Consider the following 21,279-nt stretch of genomic DNA (forward strand, 5'->3'; position numbering starts at 1 on the left):
TGTGGGGCTGAAAATGTCAGGAGAAATGAACGTTTTCAAAGACAGAAATGCGAATCTCCGCATTACATCAGGGCACTATTTTCACACTAAGTGCTACAAAAATCAAGAGGTCGACTGTTAGAGGCCAGGAACTTGCAGTAACCTATTATTGAGCACAATGTCCTGCACTTCATCTCCAATTTACATGCTGTACTTAACAGGAAACGTGATCAATCCTACTGTGAAAGCGTGGCCATTGATCTGGCAGCTTGTTGGCTTTTACGAGGCCTTTTAACACAGATTATCTACAGTTGTTACATTGATTGACAGCACTTAAGGAGCTGCAATGTGAAGAATGAATTGAATACTTTTGAGTTAAAGGATATCATTAGATCTAGATTTTCCAAACTGGATCAATGTGCCCCCCCCCCCCATTTTTTTTAACCACTAAAGTAAATTCAGGGTATGCCACGCCTCTGCACTTCTAGCTTCACAATGCTGAGAACAAGCAGCAGCCCAGCATTGATGCAGGATATTTGATGCTGGATGAGACGTTGATATTTTGAAAGATTAAGAAGCTGCTGCTGTCTCTGCCAGTATATGTGTTTTATACATAAACACATAACAAACACAAAGGGATCCATTCAATTAGTTCTCTTTAAACAATAGCTTAACATTTAGAAAAATACACTTATATGCTTTCCAAAGCGTTAGATAAGATTGAAAGGCTATCGGCCAGTTAGCTTAGCTTAGCAAAAACTGGAAACAACTAGCCTGGTTCTGTCCAAATGCAATGAATAAATCTGCACATCAGCCAAGAAATAGTGCTGCATCCACAGTGATTGTTGCACCATGCAAATAGTGAATTGTCTTTTTTTTTTTTTTTACTTTTCTTAGACAGAGCGGAGGCTAGCTGTTTCCCCACACATTTCTAGTCTTTATGCTAAGCTAACAAGCTTCTGGCTCCAGCTTCAAATTGATATACTTCTGCCTAACAGATTTTATACCGTGTATCTGCACTACAGTAAAAATGGGCTAATTCATCAGGTTCTACTTGAAGTAAGTGCTGAAATTAACGCATATTTTCACTGCTGATTAAGTGGCACCTCATTTTCCCCAACTAGTCAATCAATCAGATAATTACCGAGCTCCCTAAAGGTCACATTGGGAATTCTGTAACAACGCAATACGCCTACATTTCAAAGTTCAAAGGTAAACCCTAGATGAGCACTGACCTCAACCGGTTAAAGTTAGGATCGGTCGCCGGGCAGCAAATCTCTTGAGAGTTTTCGCAAATCTAGGCTGACCATCTAGACACGACTGATTGCTTGTCGCCCGCTGCAATTTGATTGGCTAGTCCTGTTGACCTCATTTGCATGCAGTTGGCAGAGGTTAGTATTTCCTTTAAAGACAGAAAAAGTATAAGATTGTGGCCATCTTTAATTGTTGTGATTATTGGCTATACATTAGATTATAATGGGTGTAACACTACATGCAGGGGTTGTATGTGTGCAGTGAATGTACCTGGTTGTGCTGGTCGAGCTCTTCTTTTAAAGGATTTCGTGGGTAAACACCCCGACCGTTTAGGTTGCTGGTTATTTAAACACGTGCACAGACATCTACAATAATGCAGTTTCAAGTGACGGCCGTGTTTCTCGTGTTGCTTGTGGAGGAACAGGACTACAGCAGATAAAAACACACACACACAATGGTTCCCTTATACCACTCGGAGATTTAATTAAAGATCCCCAAACGTTGACTAGACCAGGTGTACGCGAGAGAGTGTGTGTGTGTGTGTCTGCATCCTTTTTAGGTGCGTGATGTATGCGTGTCTTTGTGTGGGAGTGTACGGTAAGCGTATGAGGAAGAAGAGCACAACTTGGAACATAAAAGACCGATGGAATACTCTTATTCTTTCCTAAACTTAACCTAAAAATCTACCCCCCCCCCCCCAATCAATCACTTTTAATCAATTCAATCCAGGAGGAAACCTGTTTTAGGAAAACGATGCTCCTCCTCGTGAAATCTTCGAACAAAAGCCGTCAATATGCTTAGCAGAGAGATGATTATCAGGCTGACACAGTTTGGGCCACCTGCCAGCACTACACTGTAAAAACGCACATTTCTTCCCCATCAAAGTCCCTGTCAGATACGAGAGCTCGAGGCAGCGTTTAGGCATGTCTTCTCTGCATGCACAAGCATCCCTGAGCGTTTAAGCCGCCCCGTTTTTGTCATCATGTCATGCGTCCGCTTCGGTGATTGGCAGCTTCAAGTGGTTACAGATGAAAGCGGGCCCCCCATGCTAATGAATAGGCCCCTGATTGCAGAGCTGCTCGCTCTCTGAATTACAGCGTCGCCCACCTAATGAGCAGATACACTGCAGTGCCCCTCGTCTCTGCGTATTCACATTTCTCCCCTTCATGCTGATGAGCTCTCCCCTGCACAACAGTCAACAAAACCTCTGTGGAAGATTGCAACGTGAGCCATCTTCATCAGAACCCTCCTCCTCCTCCTCAAGTTTATTTCAGACGCTGCCATATGCTTCTTGTTTTTTTCCCCCTCCCGCTTCACTCGAGGATATTATTTGACTGAGCTGATGATGGCATGCAATGCAGCTGAATGGCTGATGAGCAGGATAAAGTCTCAATTTCAACTCTTAAATAAAAGAATATGGATAATACATTTTCAGAATAACTCGTGAGGTTAATAAAGAACTGTACCGTCAAACTGACAATGTAGAGGTACATCCAAGCACAGAAAGGCTTTCTTTGTGTCCTGTATGAGTAAAATAATCGACAGGAAACACAAGTTATCAGTTATATCGATGCAAGCTATACACAACTTTACGTTTCATTATCTCCTGATGAAATAAGCACTTCAGGAAATGTACACAAATATTGGAGCAGGGCTGTCTTACGTCTCACTTTGTGTAAAAACCAAGGCCTCCCATAGGGGTGTACTTGTTGTATTTAAACCCTGGCAACTTGCCATCGTCATCACAACATGCAAGCTACAGCTGATAAAATCTACCAGCAGCATGCAGCCAACAAATCAATGGTTAAAGGCTATAGAAATGAGAGTGCTGCTTTTGTCCACCAAGAATAAACTGGAGACATTTAGAGCAATGTTTAGTGTTTGTTCTAAACAAAATAAATATGGCATCCATATTCAAAATGCATACTTTTGTTGTTTTCCTCCAATAGCAACCGCTTATTTCTGGAAGCACTTAAAGCATCATATCATATCTACGTGTCATTTTATCCATCAGCTGTTGCGTGAGAAAACCAGCTCCTTTCCCACTAAAAGGCGACTCAATTTGTTATTCAGAAGTTGGACAATCCGAGGCTTCAGAACAGGGCCACGTCAACAAAACAACAACGGGAGGGGTTAAACCTACATGAGTGAACAATTTTAGGTGACACTTTCTTTCTTTAGGCAAACTGGACCACAATGAATTTACTTTGTGGCTCAGGGTGTTATGTTTAGATGTGGATATTGCACAGGCCTACCATTTAGCCCTGGCTATAAAAGCTCCCCGCAACTGGATTCAGTATCACGTTTCCAAACAAAGCCAAAACAAAGCAAAATTAATTCATTTGACTCCGGACTATGGGTCGGTACGTAGTACGCCATCGAATTTCTGAGAAATAAACAAAGAAACTTTCTTTCATGTGTAAACTATGACTCTTACAGTAGCACACGAGAGCGGGAGGAAAAGCAAGGAAATGGCTGAAACATATGATTCACTTCAACCAGGCTGACGGCCAGCCGTGCACTATGCAAAAATAAACACAGGACTCCACAGCAGGTTCCCAGAATGTGTTTATATTGGGGGAGACGACAACGGCTTTTGACATATCGCAGCACTTCGGTTTGATTTGTAAGAAGCTGGAAGCAGCATCTAAATCACTCTCCTGAGGCATGTCGGAGGTAGAAATGACTGCTTGCTGTATGTTGGGAGCTTAAGGTGATGCTACTGTACAGCACACTGTAAGAAATAGATGCTTTTCATTACTATTGAGCTCAACAAGAACAAATATGAACAGCGGGTGTACTCACATCTTTCACTTAGGTAAAAGTAGTAACACCAACATGTAGATAAAGTCTAGTCCTGCATTCAAAATGTTACTATTAGCATTGAAATATAGTTAAACAAAATCATTCAGAACACCCAATTTAAGAATAATTATATAGTTAGCTTGTGAATTCTACCAAGGGATCAATAAGGTCCATAATGCACCATCCGTCCATCCACCCATTATCTGCTGGGAGGTCAGGGACAGTGTCTGTGGAGGGGCAGAACAGGGTCACACTGCTCAGAAAGTTTATTCCAGGGTGCTGGTAAGAAGGCTCCGATCGATTGTCGAACCTCGGATCCAGCAGAAGCAATGTGGATTCCGTCCTGGCCGTGGAACAGTAGACTAGTGGACGAGCTCTTTACCCTTGTTGGAGGGGTCATGGGAGTTGGACCATTCAGTTTACATGTATTATGTGAACTTGGAGAAGACTTACGGCCGTGTTCCCCTGGGTAGTCCTGCCGGGGGATTTTGCTATGAACCGTTCTCTCTTTGTATGACTAAAGTGGGAGCTGTGTCTGTACGCTCAGCCGGAGATTAAACAAGTTTCCATTGGGCGTTGGCCTCGGCCAGGGTTGTCCCTCGTCACCAATGCTGTTTGTGATATTTATGGCCAGGATATTAAGGCGCAGCCGAGGGGGATGAGAGCGTACGGTTTAGGGACCTCTTGCGTCTCTGCTCTTTGCAGATGATGTGGTTCCGTTGACTCCTTCAGACCATTACTTTCAGCACGCACTTGGGCGGATTGCAGGTAAGTGTGAAGCAGTCGGAATGAGGAAAAAGTACCTCCGAGTCTGAGGCCATGGTTCCCTGGTGGAAAATGGTGGATTGCGCCCTCTGGGTTGAGAGTGATTTAGTGCCCGAAAAACGAGAAAGTTCAAGTATCTCAGTGTCGTGTTCACGAGCGAGAGTCAACCGGAGCGTGAGATGGTCAGGTGGTTCGGAGTGGCGTCAGCAGTAATGCAGGTATTGTACCGGAGCAGTGGTGAAGAGGGAGCTAAGCTGCAAGGCAAAGCTCTCAGTTTACCAGTCCATCTATGTTCACACCCTCACCTATAGCCATGAGCTTTGGGTAGTACATTTTGTATCTAAGGGCATTCAATAAATGTAGTATAGTAAAAAGTACCATACCTCTGTATTCTAGTGGGGTAGGGGTAAGGTATCAGAACATGGAAATATTCAAAGTACAAGTACAGTACTTGAATAAATGTACTTACTTCCCAAGACTGAAAAGATTTACCCTTCTTATCGAACTGGAAATCCCTCACATTCACAAACAATATCAAAAAATATCTTGTATGAAGACATCTAAATCATTTTTAAAATGTAAATGTTGTGTACTTACAGAAAAACTGTAAAAAAAACAACTCTGAACTTAAACCAATACAAACTACACGTCTGAAGTTTTGATGAATTGAAATCTCTTGCTACAAGCTGCACTGCATGGTCTTATATTAACGTAGAATCAAAAAGGAACTGTTAGGCAAAAAGAGGTCGCTTGTAATGATGAACTCATAATCATCCACTGCAGGTGTCTAAATAAATAATTGTTTGGGCTTTATGGTCTAAAAAACCTGACTTCAGATAGAATGTTTGAGTTTATGGTTATAATGCTTAGCAATCAGCTAAAGACACATATTGCTCAGGACACTATAATGTTTGGGCCAACATTAATTTTTCTGCTCATGATATGGCACTATAAATGCACATGCTGTATATTAACAACTTAAAAAGACAAAGTGCTATAACGACACATCCTTACATTTAATTAACGCTCATGATTTAACTGACGGTCTTTGAATAAGTGAAGACTATATAATATTAGGGACTTCGAGCATCACTGAACAGGTGGATTTAATTCTCTGTCAGCCTTATTTATTCTGGACGCGTGTTGCGTATAATACAGTAAATAGCATAGGCTATGTTGTTGTAGCAGCAGCGACTGATCTGTACATATTGTGCAGTGTGTTCTTCTACCACTAGGTGGCGGTACATCCATGCTGCATCCTAGTAGGGTGATGAGGTGAACATATAGGCAACATGCGGCAATAAGCTCTGACAGAGGCATAGCATTCATGTGATCACGATAGACATTTGAAAAAGGATATGGCATCAATATGTAATGATATATTCTGCAGTATGTATTTTATATTAATATTGCAAGAGCCGTTTGTGTTACACACCTATACAACGTGATGCAACTCAGCACAATAGCCCAGCAATCAACAGGACGAAGACAGGAAATGTTACTTTTCTTTTGTTGAGACTCTGTTGTAGTTGATTCAACTTCATTGTTGACGGCTGAACAAAGTTTTCATGTTGTGTCAGAAGCCTGAGAGGTGATAAATTCGGTATTCAGATTATAAACCGCAGCCCAAGAATGTGATTAACTTTGATCCCCTCTTTGATTTGCTATTAAAGTCAGGATTTGATCACATGGATCATCTCAGGAGCTTGGAGATCACTGTCGTCCTTTTTGTGCGTTTGCGTTTGTGTGGGGTTGGTGGAGTGAGAGAGGCATGTGAGGTACTAAACCAGGTCAGTGTGGCCGTGTGATCTGATCCCACAGAGAGACTAGTGCTCACCAGAGGAATGTTATAATACAGTAACAGGGGACAGCCGACTGTACAACAGCAAGAGAGGGCTGAGAGATAGTCGACACTTTTCAAAACGTACAAAAAGGTGCGTTTCTGTCTGTGTGCGTTTGCGATTGTGACTCTAATCCAGGTTTCTAGTTCAGCCGCAGCTACGCCCTGCATTTCTCAGGGGTCTTCACTTTCTTTTCATTCGGTCCCTCCATTGTTCCCGCTTCCTCCCACCGGGCTGTCCTCCGGTGAAGCCGGTGTCTCGCATCGCTGTGTGCATTGTGTCCACACTAAATGGGATCACTGTGGAGACAGCAGGGTGCCTGTTTCCAGTCCTGCTAGCCACACCACACCAGTTCTCCCAGTTTCACCATACAGGTCAGATGAACGCCTGAGGAGGCGGATGTCACCATATGATGCCAAATATAGCTCAGTCAGTTTGTGTGCTAAATAGTAGTGCAGATAATAGGCTCCACCAATGGTTTACAGCGCAATAGTGACGACTCAAGGTCTAACCACTTCTTTTCTAGCTAGCTATCCATTTTTTCATGACTATTTCTAATTTAATTATTCCATTAGCTCTAATATTTAGAGTCGTTTATTTTTAATCACGTACATTTGGTCATACTTAAAATGAATAAGGTTTAAATGCCCTGAAGAAAACCTCAGTACACCAATAACTATTTGTTTTTATATGACCAGAATAGATTGAACCCCCCCCCCCCCCCCAAAAAAAAGAAGCTGTCTAAACATACAGCTGCTGTTTGCAAACCTGCAATCCGGCAGAAAATTAACTGCATTTAAAATTTTGACACCGACTTGTTTAGTTTATGTGGACCAGTTCTGTTTTTTTTTTCTCCCCATTCCTCTACAAGGTGTCAAGTTGCATCCTCCTCCTCGTTGCTGTGGGATTGGACACACCAACGGCAACTCCTCCCCAACAAAGAGAGTTGTGCCTCTGCAGACAAACTCACCTGTGAAATCTGGTCCAGTAACAAAACAGTCACTCGCACCATCAGGGTCCAAACCTGACCTCGCAGCGCAACAGAAGACCGCCTGAAGAACTGACAGCGATGTAAGTACTATGCTGCTCTTTCTCCTCTGATATACTCATCAAATAATAACTTTATGTCACTGACTGAGCAACACACGTTTTCAATTTCACACAGGAAGAAGCAGATGAAGTACACAGTTATAAGACACAGACAGAGGAGGCCTTGAAGTCAAATAGATCCTCTATAGCATTTGGTTTACTTTTTAGATAACCTAACAAAAAACTAAACATCGTGTTTTATATTTCTTTCTAGATAGATAGATAGAGATAGAGAGATAGAGAGATATATATATATGTTATATCAGTCATGTTGATAGCAGTTGTCCTGAGAGAAGTATAGATTACTTAACGAGCCTACAGAGCCTGTTTGACATATCTGTTAATCAAGCGCCCACAAAGAGGCACAAAATAACTACAAAGAGCTGAAAAACCACTACAGTGAGATGCAAAGCGACTAAAGGCAGATGCAAAATGACTACAGACGGATGCAAAACGACTACAGAGAGAAACAAAAGAATGCATTGTTTTGTCCCTCTTTTGAGCACTTTGAGGACTTTCTGTCCATGTTGGTTTGAAAGTTTATGACTGCTGTTTCTAAAAAGATCAAGAACCCACTTTCATTTCCATCAATCATTTAAATGCATGACTGAAGGTCTGCCATTTTGTCTGCGATTAAAACGTTCATCTTAATCTTCTGCAGTGGACACCATGGCCTCCACCCTCTCTGTGCGCAGCTACTCGGTGCGTCAGCAGCCCTCCTTCTCCAGCATGTCCGTCAGGGACAGCGGACGCAACATGCGCTCCAAGGCCCCCGTCTCCGTCGGCATGCTGTCTCTGTCCCGCTCCGTCTCGATGGGCAACGGTCTCAACATGCTGGGCAACAGCCTCTCCTTCAACGGCCTCGGCGTCGCCGCCAGCGACAAGGAGACCATGCAGGGCCTGAACGACCGGCTGTCCAACTACCTGGATAAGGTGCGCTCGCTGGAGAGGGCCAATGCTGAGCTGGAGGTGAAGATCAAGCAGCTCATGCTCGAGAAGGTTCCAAGGGGACACGACATCGAGGGGATGATGTCCCAGGCACATGCCATCGGGCAGGAGGTCAGTGTTCGTAGGTCAAATTCAAGAGCTCGCTTAACAGAGGATTGACTGACTGCACCCCAGTGATCTTGATGTGTACTTGTTGATGGGCTTGATTGCGTTCGCCTTTTTACCTACACACCTGAAATCATATTGGAATACTAATACACTACTTCACAGCACTATGAACTAGTCAAATGCAGGATATATATATATATAAATATATAGATATAGAGAGATATATATAGAGATATAGAGATAGAGAGATAGATAGAGAGATAGAGAGATAGATAGATAGATATGTTTAGGGTTGTTTGATTAAGCAGACATGTAACTTTCTTATTTTAGTTTGACAGAAACTTTAAAGACCTCCGAGTCAACATTCACCATCCGCTGAAGCAAAATTTAAGTTTTTGCTTATTCACAGAAAAGATAAAGAAAAACTTGTAGTAGTTCAAGTGGTCCATCTTGTGAAGGAAGTTGAAGGCAGGGATGAGAGGAGCACGAAGCTCATGCAGCCGGGTAGATTTGGATGCTCACTGAGCTTTTAAGAAGAGCATGTTTTACTCTACAGTAAATAAATCTGCACAATAACATGATAAAAAGCACATATCTCTAGTCCTTGATGCCGGATCTTCATTACCTTCCCACCATGTATCCCCGCTCAGGTGAGAAAGAAGACGCTGGAGAACGCCCGCATCATGCTGGAAATCGATAATGCCAAGCTGGCGGCCGACGACTTCAGGGTCAAGTGAGTGTCACACAGTGGGTCCTTTCTTCTACTTGCCTGCGAGTGTTCACACGCGAGCGCCAGACTGCAGAGCAATGTGAATAAATTACCTTTATGTCAGGCCGTGAAATAAGAGCCCCGTTCCCACGGTGCCCAGGCAGCCGCAGGAGATGGAGACGGCCATCGGTGAGCGCAGGATGTGATGGATTGTGCGGGTCAGAGAGACATCATCGCTTTCAGAAGTCCAGAGTTGGCAAAGTGAAGCCGAATGAAAGCCGGTGGAGTCAGGATTCACCCACCCGCTGCTGGTGTTTTTCACATTGTGTTGATGGTATGTTCTGTGGCCTGGTGTGAAGGGGCGATGCATCAACCTGCAGTTATTTATGGTGTTGGAAGCAAAGTGCATGTGTACTTCACATGCAGATCGTGGCATGAGTTTGGACGGTACTTTTCACACGTGTGCATCCACTCTGGAATTATTTCCAGAGTGGTTTCACGTGTCCGTTGTTCGCACACCGCGTTGCATTACCCCCAGATTGTGTCTCTCATTCTCATACCTCGTCAACGGTAGAGAGTTATTAAGTACAATTTTCCAGGTACATACTTTACTTGAGGATTTCCATTTTATGCTACCTTCTACATCTACCCCACTACATTAATATGCAGCCGTTACATTGCAGATTAACATTTTACAAAGAAAAATAAGCTTAGTTCAAGATTATATAAGCAACATGTATGCAAGTTGTGTAAAGTAGAGGATAATACTTCATACTATTACTTATTTTTACAGTGCGGTAATAATACTGCTACTTAAGTAAACAAAAAAAAAAAAAAAAAAAAGAAAGAATTTGGGCCGATTATCAATAAACATAAATTAGGGTCCAGGCTAAAAGATACTGAAGTTAACCTTTAAGTTTGAGATTAAGAGAAAAGCATTTGATCTATAAAAAAAATGCCCATAAATCCTGATGGGCATTTAATTACTTCCTATTGAATTACAAACTACAGTTCCCAAGAATGAACATTTGCTCACAATATTAGTATTAACTACTTTTTTTCCCATTTTGTTACAAATTGAGCAGTTTTGGCAGCCAACTTTGATTAGATGATGATGAATCACAACTTTGAAAAAAGGGTTAAAAATCTTATAAATGTTGCTGCAGATGGAAAACTTTTAGATGCATATACACAAAAGAGTTAAATGGCCTTTTGTAAAGGCCATTTTAAAAAAGGGATTCATTCAAACTGTAACCAAAATGTAATAAAGACACATTAGTGGCACAAACTGGGACTAGTGTTGCACAGGTCTGCTGATGACCTTTCCTCCGATCTGAATTCTACGCTGGGTTTTTCCTGCAGATGGGAAGCAGAGGCCACCTTGTGCCAGTCGGTGGAGAGGGACTGTCAAGCTCTGAAGAGAGCAAAGTCTGACCACGACCAACTCATCGCCACTCTGCGAGGAGACCTGGACAGCCTGAAGGAGGAGCTCTACTTCCTGAAGAAGAATCACGACGAGGTGAGAGCCTCGCAGAGGTGAAGGTCACGTCACGGCGTGACCAACGAGCGTTTCCTCGTCAAGATAATCACTTTACAAGTTGTCAAGAGCAGTCTGGTTTACATGTAGGATGTCATTGAAGCACGGCGGGTTTACTGAGCTGCATGAAAACCAGTTTCCTGCACCTCGATAGGACTAATACCATCCCAAAAAAAAGTGGTAATGCGTTCCAATTTTTGTTTTTAAATCAGCAACACAATAGCAGAAGGTTTAACAGGATTCAGAAAGCTGAAACGTGATCATTTTAAGCGTGCGGACACACCCCTTTTCTTTGTAGCCATGGCGCTTCAAGATAGCAAGACAACACCTGTGTAAACGACAGACAGGAGCATTTGAGCCCATCAGCCACCAGGGATTATGTGTGTTTAGACTCTAAGGCGTGGTATCCAGGATGTGGACTGTAAACCTGACCGGAGAATATTTATTTTGCACATGCAGAGGTGAGATATAGATATATATATCTATATATAGATAAAAAAACAAAGGAGTTAAAATGTACTGCAGCACAGCTCAAACTGGTTGTAAATAATTGCTATGAATAATAAATAGTTAAACAGAAATACTGTACAATATACTTATTACTTACACTACTTTGCTTCCTCAAGTTACTAGTTACTTTGCAGACGTTCACTATTAAAATCAGTTTGTAAAACACGACGCATTCTTCAGAGCTCTTCTTACTGGGTCATTTAAGCTGTAATTTTCAAAATTCCTTTCTAGACCATTTCAAAAAACAACTTTAATTTAAGTGCAAAATCTATCCTTAACATCTTTCACTTGTTTCAATAAAACTAAGTGTGCAGGACTTAATCAGAAATATTACACCATCAAAAAAAAAAAAAACTTTTTGCATAATCAGTACTTTCACTTGTGATACTTTAAGTACATTTTGCTGATAATATTTCAGTCTTGCATTCAAAATCCTACATAAGTACTTTTAGTACTAGTGTGGTATTAGTACTTCAACTAAAAGTAAAGGCTCTGAATACTTCTTCTGCCACTGGATAGTAGATAAGACGACACAAAAAGTCAGATGTTTAACTCGCTTTAGAGTCGTCCAGGGAGTTAGGTAGAAATGAAGATGTTGCAGCATTAAACGCCGCTTTTCCCTCTTCCCTCTTTCAATGATCTCAGGAGATGAGTCTAATGAAGTCTCGTCTGGCCAACGAGCAAGTGAACGTCGAGGTGGATGCGGCTCATGGTCCGGATCTGGGAGCCATCATGGCTGAGCTCAGGGTCCAGTACGAGGGCATCGCTCGCAAGAACAAGGAGGACGCCGAGACCTGGTACCTCAAGAAGGTCCGTCACTGCACTAACCCATCATTACTTGCCCTTTTCCCGAGGATTCATAGGCTACATGCTCAACATTACTTTTACTGATGTCTCCAGTTGGAAGCGGTGCAGTCGGAGGTCAAAGAAAACAACGAGGCCTTGCGTTGCGCCCAAGGTGAGCTCAGTGAGAGACGACGTTTCCTGCAGGCTCTGGAGGTCGAACTCGACAGTCTTCGGAAGCAGGTACAGAACTTCATTTAAAGACAGTAACAGAACTCCGTACGTCATCACATATTTCTCCAGGATTAGCACTTTACCTTCTCCGTCAAATATCAAATAGCTTTAGCAAATAGTCTTTTTCTTGCAGAAATGAATCCAGAGTCACGTTAACTACCATTCCTCTACTTCTTTGAAGCTCAGCCCCGTCCTGACCTCTTCTCTTCTGAACACTTATCTATAGATAACAGCTGCTTTCTCCTTGTCAACAGAGAGCCTTTAGCGGCACAATGCACACAGCAATTTCATTGTGCTCCAATAATCAATCGGCGCGAGCAAGACGAAGAGCCAAACAAGCCAATGCTTTGTCCGCGTCGCCGCTTCATGTAAGCACAGGTTAAACAAGCAACATAGAGCTGTGCAGTGGAGGCAAATATAGCTCGTGGATGTTTGCCTAATAGAAAGCACACAGTATTGAATGCAGACATATTAAGGCGCTGACAGTCTCAAGTACCTCTGGTTGAGTGGTGAGGGGGCGTGAGGGGATGAGCTCAACAGGTAAACATACATAGAAATAATGGATGGCAAGAATGTACACCGTCTGAACTGTCAACCTAATAGAGGATTATTATGTATAATACATCATGCTTTGTGTGAGCCGTCTGAGTTAAAAAAAGGTGCCCTGTGGGGTTTTCTTGTAAATGTATTTATTCAGTGTTGGCCACCAAAACGCATCTGTGTGTATCCGTGTAGTTCTTCCACAGAAAACATTTGCAATGCCAATTTTCTGTTTACATGTCTATTAGTGTGCATTGCAAAATATCTTGGCGTGTTACAAGACCAACAAAGCAGGAGAAAAACATCTCCATAGGCCTGCGGGGTCTAAAACCCCACAAGGAACCTTTAACCGTTTACCAGTGTTACCGTTACATCTTGACTACGCTGCCAGTTAAAGCTGCACTTTACAATATGTTTAGAATAATATATCAGTTCCCCTCAGCTCCATGTTTTGGTTTTACGTCCCACAACCTTACCGTTTTGGAGCGGCGGCGGCGCCGTCATCTGCGTGCGTCAATTCCAGCTGCAGCAGATTTGAGGAAAAGTGACCCGATAGAGCCGCTGAATGCTCCCTGTAAAACAGCAGCAGACAGTTAGAGAACTTTAAAGCATTTAATAAGTATTCATTTGGTTTCAAAATGTATTTTCCAGCAAAGGAAAAACCAGCAGATTTAATGTTAAATGCTTTTGGTGAAAATGATATTGAAGTGTTTAAGTTTTTGCATAAAAGTTGTGGATGTGAAACACCTTTTGATACATATGAGGGGCAGACGGGTGACATTTCAGAATAAATAGGATGTCTTGTTCACTTCACATTGTTTCGTAATGTGCGAGACCGTATAGTACGACTTGTTATTGAGCGTTAATAACGGTCACTGATCATTACCCGTTGGCTCCGCTGACAGGTAGGCGTGTTGGAGGGAAACCTGGGAGAAACGGGGCACAAGTACTCTGTGGAGATGGACCGTCTTCAGGCCACACTGACCCACCTGGAGGACGAGCTGTCTCAGCTACGTTTGGACATGCAACGCAACAAGACCGACTACGAGCAGCTGCTGCGCATCAAACAGAACCTGGAGATGGAGATCGCCACCTACAGGAGGCTGCTGGAGGGAGAGGAAACGTAAGTGAGGGACGACGTTCCACGATCAATGCTCAAAATCGACATTGTTTTATAACAACATGTTTTTAAGCAGTTTCAAAAGGCTTTAAGTATTAACTAATATTGCTTTTTACACAGGAGCACATGTAGTTATCCGGAATATGAACGTATTGTACACACCAAATTAAAGAGTGTGACATTTGGGGAGTTGAATTAGAAGATCTATACCACTGACCACATAGAAGGTGGTCAAGAAAGGGAGTAAACATAAGTCCAATAACAAGGAACTATTTCTTTAAAGTGTCCTACTTGCGTCGGATATTGAGTCAGCATGGTATCAATTTGCTCTTGGATGACATTGTCATATTCTTTTGTCCCACAGGGTGAAAGAAACACCTCCACCTCCTAAAAGTAAGTTCAGATTATCTTTATCTGGAATGCCTTTGAGGACCAAAAGCTATTCTTTGTGTAAAGTCTTCTCACTCCGTCTACATGGTGCTGTGGTCAATCTTGCAGGAGCTTATTTGTAGAAAACAGCAGTGGCTTGTGTGGATATACACAAACAAAAAAGGATGAAAAAGTAATACATTTTTGTAGAATTCTATTTTTGGCTCTTATCAGATCCGTTGTGGGTATCGAGTGACCACACAAGGAGAGAACTCGTGTTTCAGGGAGTGAAACTAAGGAAGGGATCTGATGCTCCTGCAGCTTGGGTTTTCTACTGTTCTGGCCTACTGTTGTATTATCCCTCTGTCAACATTGGTCTCGTAAAGCTGATCTTGGATTTCTCTGGAACAATAAAAAAAAAAAAAAAAAAAAGAGGAAACTGCAGTAGGCAACATGCTGCAGGAGCATCAAATCCTTTCCAACTTATTTCAGACTCTCCCTTTAACCCACATGAAACTTTGGTCTAGGGTGTGTCTGCTTGATACCCAAACAGGATCTGATCAGAGTCAACAAAAAAAACAGCACCAAACAGTGAGGTTTTGACATTCGATCTCTTCCCTTTTGTATGTTTTGGCATAAAGTTGGTACACACCAGCATGCAGGTTACTGACATTAGGTTACATTTGAAGGTTAAAAGTATTTCTGATACTGAAGTTTCAGTTCAGCCCCATAAACCTCAGTGTGAAATACTTTGCTAGTAAGACGTTGCATTGTTGTTAGATGACTGTTAATATTATTTTTCAGGGCTGTTCCAGCAGACAAGAAAGATTAAGTTTGTTTTTTTTGTTTTTTATTCTGTGTCACAGAAGAACCCGATGTAAGGACAAGGAAGATAGTAAAAGTCGTCACCCAGACCATGATCAACGGCAAGGTGGTGGATGAGTCCAGTGAGGTGGAGCAGATCGAGGAGCGCAAGAAATGAGCCAAAGTGTGCGAAGAGAAGATGTCTCTTAAACCCAAAGCCTGCTGACTGAGGTTCAGGTCTCAACATGACCTTCTTGATTTATGAAACATCAACCATATTTGAAAAAAAAAAACCAACATAACTCAAGGTCCACTTACTACTGTAGCTTTTTTCCCCAGGTCTTTTGACCACATGCCATGGTCTTCCCCTGCAGATTTAGTTTGCTCAGTTGTCATCAAAATCTGAAGCATCCAGAAGAAGCTGGCTAGCTTTTTGCTCAAACTGCTGTTTAAGGTTAAGAATGAACTTCCACTCATTTTAATTGAAAGAAATCGTTCATCTTTTTTTTGGGGGGGAAATACCCTCGTTTTCTTTCATGTAAGATGAGAAGACTGACTCCACTCGTCTGTGTGTTGGATATGAATCTAGAGCTTGTAGTCGTCTGTAGACTGAAAACGAGGACACAACCAGCACCTCTAAAAAGTCACGACTTAACATGTTATATCTACAAAAAAAAATTGTAAAAAAAAAGTATCTATGCTAAGCTAACTAGACGTAGCTTCATATTCAATGCACAGACATGAGTCTTTTCGTCAAGCTCTAGTCATGAAAGCAAATAAAGAGTATTTTCCTGAATGTCTAACTTTGTCCTTTAATACTGACTGAAGCTTCTAGAAAATATATTGATCCTGCAACAGAATATCTACTATATGTGCATGATAGTTTCACTGTGAAATAGTAATGGGCTTGTTGTGTTGTGCTGTAGTTTTATTCTAGAAATTAACAAATCGACCAAAGCAGCTGTACAGTGTCAATAAAGCAGTGTTTCAAAATAAGAGTCCCTGTTGATTTTTAAGAGCGTTTCGCTCACACAGAAACTTTGACTGATACTCGAGGAACATAATAGGACGTAGCAACAAAGAAACACATGATTCTGCACCAAGAGGGCAGAAAGTACAAAAAGCTACACACAACAGTTTCAGGTTACAGGCTTTTGTGTGTTCAAGGGTTGTGTTTCTAATACACATACAAACAACATAAAGTCACTAAAAGCTGAGAATGAATGTTGACGAAGTGAAATATGACGACCATAAAAAGGGACATAAAGTCCTACAGTACTGTGATTAAAGACTATTCTTTAATTCTGGGTCACTGTGATACAAGATCACAGACTGTGTGAGCCCAAAGCCCAACAACAAAAGTTCAAAATGGTAAAAAAATAAATTAAAAAAAGGTCTACTTGAGATTCGGGCTAAAGATTTAAAATCAACTTTAAGGATTCTGGTGATTTTTATGGTGAAACTTTTAATTTGATGAAATTTGATCGTGACAAAACGCTGAATGCTTTTAATGGTTTTATGTGAAGCACTTTGAATTGCCTTGTTGTTGAAATGTGCTATACAAATAAACTTGCCTTGCCTTGCATTGCTGTCATTTGGGGATTTCAACTACTTTGAGTTTTAAAGCGTGTTTTGAAGAGCAGATGTCTGTGTGGTAAACAGTATGTGAACGTGTTTATTATGTGGAAGCTTTCCTATACGTTTGAGTATCAACGGTGTAATTTGAGTCCCTGCACTGCTGCTATCAAAGACTGAATGGACTCTAATTATCTGAATACCGACAGAACTGAACTTTTAAATGTTATCATCGCCCATCTTGAACCACTGACAGCTAACTTAAAGGATACACAATTTCGAAACACAAATAAATAAGGAAGTTTGCTGCACTAGAATTATGAAAAATAAGAAAATACCTAAAACATGTTAATTGAGAGAAGAAAAAAAAAAAAAAAAGGTTGGAACTTGCCATCGCCTTTAAAAACTAAAATAAAAATGCAGCATATTTTATAAATTGTTTGTATGTTTTGAATGTAAAACCTTAGTTTGCAAAATAACTTCATGAGTCAAAAACACACAGTAATGAATAAAGTAAAAAGATGTCCCTCTGGAATGTAGTGGAGCCGACGGATAAAGGAGCAGAGAAATGTAAAACTCAAGTAAAGTACCTCAATATGGATACAGTACTTCAGTAAACATACTCGGATACTTTCCACCAGATCAGTTCACTGCAGTGGTTTTAAGTGTTAAGCTGACCCTTCACTAAGCTTCGCTCCTGAGCAGCGGTCGCTCTACACTCTACAGTTTACATTAACAACAGCGGCAGACGGAACAGTCCCAATGGAGGGTAATGTTTTAAACAATGACTCCATCACTTCAGACAGAGGCAGACAGCAACAGCAGTAAACAGTTGTCTCAGTTTTAACAGTTGCAGATATTTTTTCCCTAGAATTAAAAAGGACAGGTTGACAAACGTTCAAGTCTGTCTTAATCAATAGTCACGTTCAGATGAACATTGAAACAGGTTTTGCTTGCTGTAATTATACCTCCTGTTCATATTGGATATTAAAAAGATCCTCTCATCTTGTCTACTGAGATTTATTATATAAATACTTTATCCATATCGGTCCTGGCTGAGTTAATTAGGCTCATTCACTTGATTATTTTTAAAGCCCTTTGTAAGGACGACTAAAAAAAGTTAATTTAATGTTAACTGTATAGTTTGTTGAACAATTCAAACAGCATAAAAACAGTTTATATTATGGATTGTAGCTTTTATTGAGTATTTTATTCATGGGTATTTATCTTCCATTTCTTTATGGGTGAATAAATTAAACCTTGACACTGCATTGTTTTTAGTCTATATTTCTGACCTTTTTTTAACTAATTTTCAATGTTCAAACGTACACCGTCGGTTAAAGAAGGATCATGTTGTTAGTGTTTAGCACAAGCTGCCTGTTTGGTGTTTCATGATAGCTTTAAACATTTTTTTTTTTTTTTTCCCATCTCTTCCCTGAAGATCTTAGAACTCCGATTTTAAAAAAGGGATTGGAAAGAGAAAGCTCAGCTTACATTAGCGCTCATTTACTGCAGTTTCTTGTCAGTGTGAAACTACAAGTGTCTGTCACTCCAGTGAGAAAAGTTTAACTACGACGCTGAAAAACACAAACAAATACATTCCCAGAGTCGGATGTCACTGATAACGTCAAAGTCTAAATCGGATGCCTCGTCATCAACAGCGAGTATTATTTGTCACCTTGATGACAAACTTGTAAAAGTCCAAATATAGATGTTTCACGCAGACTTTTAAGAGTCCATTAACTTATTAACCGTCCCATGACGTCATACAAACGAGTTACACCAAACAGAGGAGACAATGATTGTGTAGTTAAACTCACGACACTAAATTCCAACAGTATCATAACTAATTAGCATTATTATTATTATCATTATTCAGTGATCGTCTGTGGAGCAATGTCAGGTCATTCAGCTGGAGATCTCAGAGTTATTGCCAAAGCTCTCAAATGTCTTACTTTCTCCTGCCATGTGGTGTTAGATATTAACTGTTTTATTGTATAATCACAAAATAAAAAAACGCACAGTGAACGCACAGCAGAGCCGTTGCTCATTGCCAAAATCTGGAAACATCGACTGCCATCTCGTCATGTCAGCGCTTCACCACTTGAGGGTGCAAGAAGACCAACCAGACCATCTTATTAAGTCACGTCACCTGATTACATAAAGACGTGAGAGCGCCGACCAGGAATAACAGCAACAAATGTGCCCAAGATGCATTTTTTTTAACACCGTTAAAACATTTCATTGTATTTTTGCAGTAACTAACTTACTTATTGTCTTTTAACAGATAATTAGCATCCCTAATAATCACAGTTATGCAGATAAACTCCTATCTGGCTCTCGCAGCTGATGATTTCAGCCCAATTGAATCACTGCTGCATTGTGTAGAGCAGATAGATAATTAGATGAGCCAAAACTTTGACCTAGATAAAGACAACTAACGTGTCCAGAATTAGGTGTCTGGTGTCCCAAAGTGGCGCCAGAGAAGCACATCCATGCGTGTATTTCCTGTGCGCGTGTGTGTGTGTGTGTGTGTGTGTGTGTGTGTGTGTGTGTGTGTGTGTGTGTGTGTGTGTGTGTGTGTGTGTGTGTGTGTTTTATCACAATGGTCTCTTAACTGGTCTTCCCCAAAGGGACCATAAAGCAGCTGCAGTTCGTTCAGAATGCTGCTGCTAGTTCTATCCAGGTCGTAAGTTGGATTCACAGATCCAGCGGTGCGGAGAAAACGTGCGTCCTCCCATTGAAGTTGAATGTGTTGGGGGGGGGGGGGGGGGATGCATGTGAGCTGCGGCGGTGGGGGACGCATCACTGATTAGCGAGAAGACTGACACCTATCTGACCAAAACACAAAAGAAGTAGACCGTGACAAGTTGAAAGTTTGACCGACAATCACACCAAGAGGCAGCAGAGCAGGTTTGAGGCCATGGTTGTGTAGAGAGAGCCTGACACAGCGATGGAGAAGGGGCCCTGTTCATTCTCATGAAAGGTGCTCAGTGGCCCATGAAGCAAAAGAAGAAAAAAAAAAAAAAAAAAGAAAAAAGTATGACTTTCGAGTATAAAATTACCCGGACCATAGAGCAAGTGCAATAAGATTTACTTTCACGCTGCCTCCCAGCCCTCGTTCTCATGAACTGAGGGAGGGGAAAAACTGGATTAGTGCACTTCACAGCTGTTAGGACACAATGGTTTGAATTATGGCTATTCAAGTGTTCGTACTGGGAAGTATATTTACGTCAACAAAAATTATCCACCGATTCAAAAACGTCTCTTCACTATCCGACTTTTTCAGCTCTCATACCAGTACGGAGTATTGATCTGATCCCAGTACTGATTAATAAACCGTATACCTCACTGAGCGGAAGCGTCATCATTCTTTTAAGCGTAAGGCAACAATCAGGCTCGAGTTATTGCTTTCCTAACTTTGTAATTGTCCGACCAGGGTCAGGAAGACCCAGCAAAATATCACAAAATACAAATAAACTCAAGAAAAACATCCGTCCAGTAGCCACCAACAAGACAAGGAATGCCTGATTTGTATTTATTTTTTTCTGAGCCATTGCAGACCCTCGTTTAGTGATCATTAACAGTTAACCGGCAAGATAAATGCCTTGGATGCAGGGTGGTTGAAGTGTTAACAAGCCGGGCCAGCTCACCGATAACCGATGGAAAAAAATAGCAAAGCAATGTGTACAGTTTATTTGTCTGTGGATAAATGAGACAACTCCTCAAGACACAAGCCAAGTTCCCAATATTTTGCTTGCTACCTGCTGGATAGAGTGAAAGGGATCAGCCCCGAAGATAAAACACTAGAAGGAAATCCTCTAGGATTCAAAATAGATAGAAGCACAAGCTCTAAATCTACTACATCTAATGAAACTGATAAGCAGCGTGGGAAGGACGGACAGCAGACATACCATTCTAGAGTCTCGGATGTATTCAACAGCCTGAAAGAACAACACCACAAACTGATCAAACCAGAGGCTGCCCCTACATGCCCCAAGGAAGACACCACTGATGCACTGAAATGAACTGCAACATATGGAAGTCATTGCAGAAGTGGACAAACCAACAGAATGCGGTGCATTCCATGATAACTGTGGAAAAACCCAATAGTGGCCTACAAACTTGCTTGGACCCAAAAGATGTCAAATCTGCTGAAAAATGCAAAAAAGGTCAAGGACAAACCCGGCAGAGTAAAGGCTGTCATGGACACGGAGACACCAGAGGACACACCTGCACTCCAGATGTTGGTCTACCAAAACATGAAGAAGCAGTGAACAACACCAAAGAGACTCAAACATCACTCAGA

At 41.5% G+C, this 21,279-nt stretch overlaps 1 protein-coding gene across 1 annotated transcript; it reads left to right on the plus strand.

Moving 5' to 3' along the window:
- Positions 1 to 7,620: 7,620 nt before the first annotated feature.
- krt1-c5 (keratin, type 1, gene c5) lies at positions 7,621 to 16,391 on the plus strand. Its single transcript, XM_068720817.1, has 9 exons — positions 7,621 to 7,715; positions 8,395 to 8,792; positions 9,440 to 9,522; positions 10,861 to 11,017; positions 12,191 to 12,355; positions 12,446 to 12,571; positions 14,008 to 14,225; positions 14,587 to 14,615; positions 15,458 to 16,391. Exons 2-9 carry the CDS (start codon positions 8,403 to 8,405, stop codon positions 15,571 to 15,573), a joined length of 1,284 nt encoding a protein of 427 aa, XP_068576918.1. The 5' UTR covers positions 7,621 to 7,715; positions 8,395 to 8,402; the 3' UTR covers positions 15,574 to 16,391.
- Positions 16,392 to 21,279: the final 4,888 nt, after the last annotated feature.

The sequence above is a fragment of the Cebidichthys violaceus genome, unplaced genomic scaffold, assembly GCF_023349555.1.
Source record: "Cebidichthys violaceus isolate CVI_PGR_0920_01 unplaced genomic scaffold, fCebVio1.0.p SCAF_26, whole genome shotgun sequence".
NCBI lineage: Eukaryota > Metazoa > Chordata > Actinopteri > Perciformes > Stichaeidae > Cebidichthys > Cebidichthys violaceus.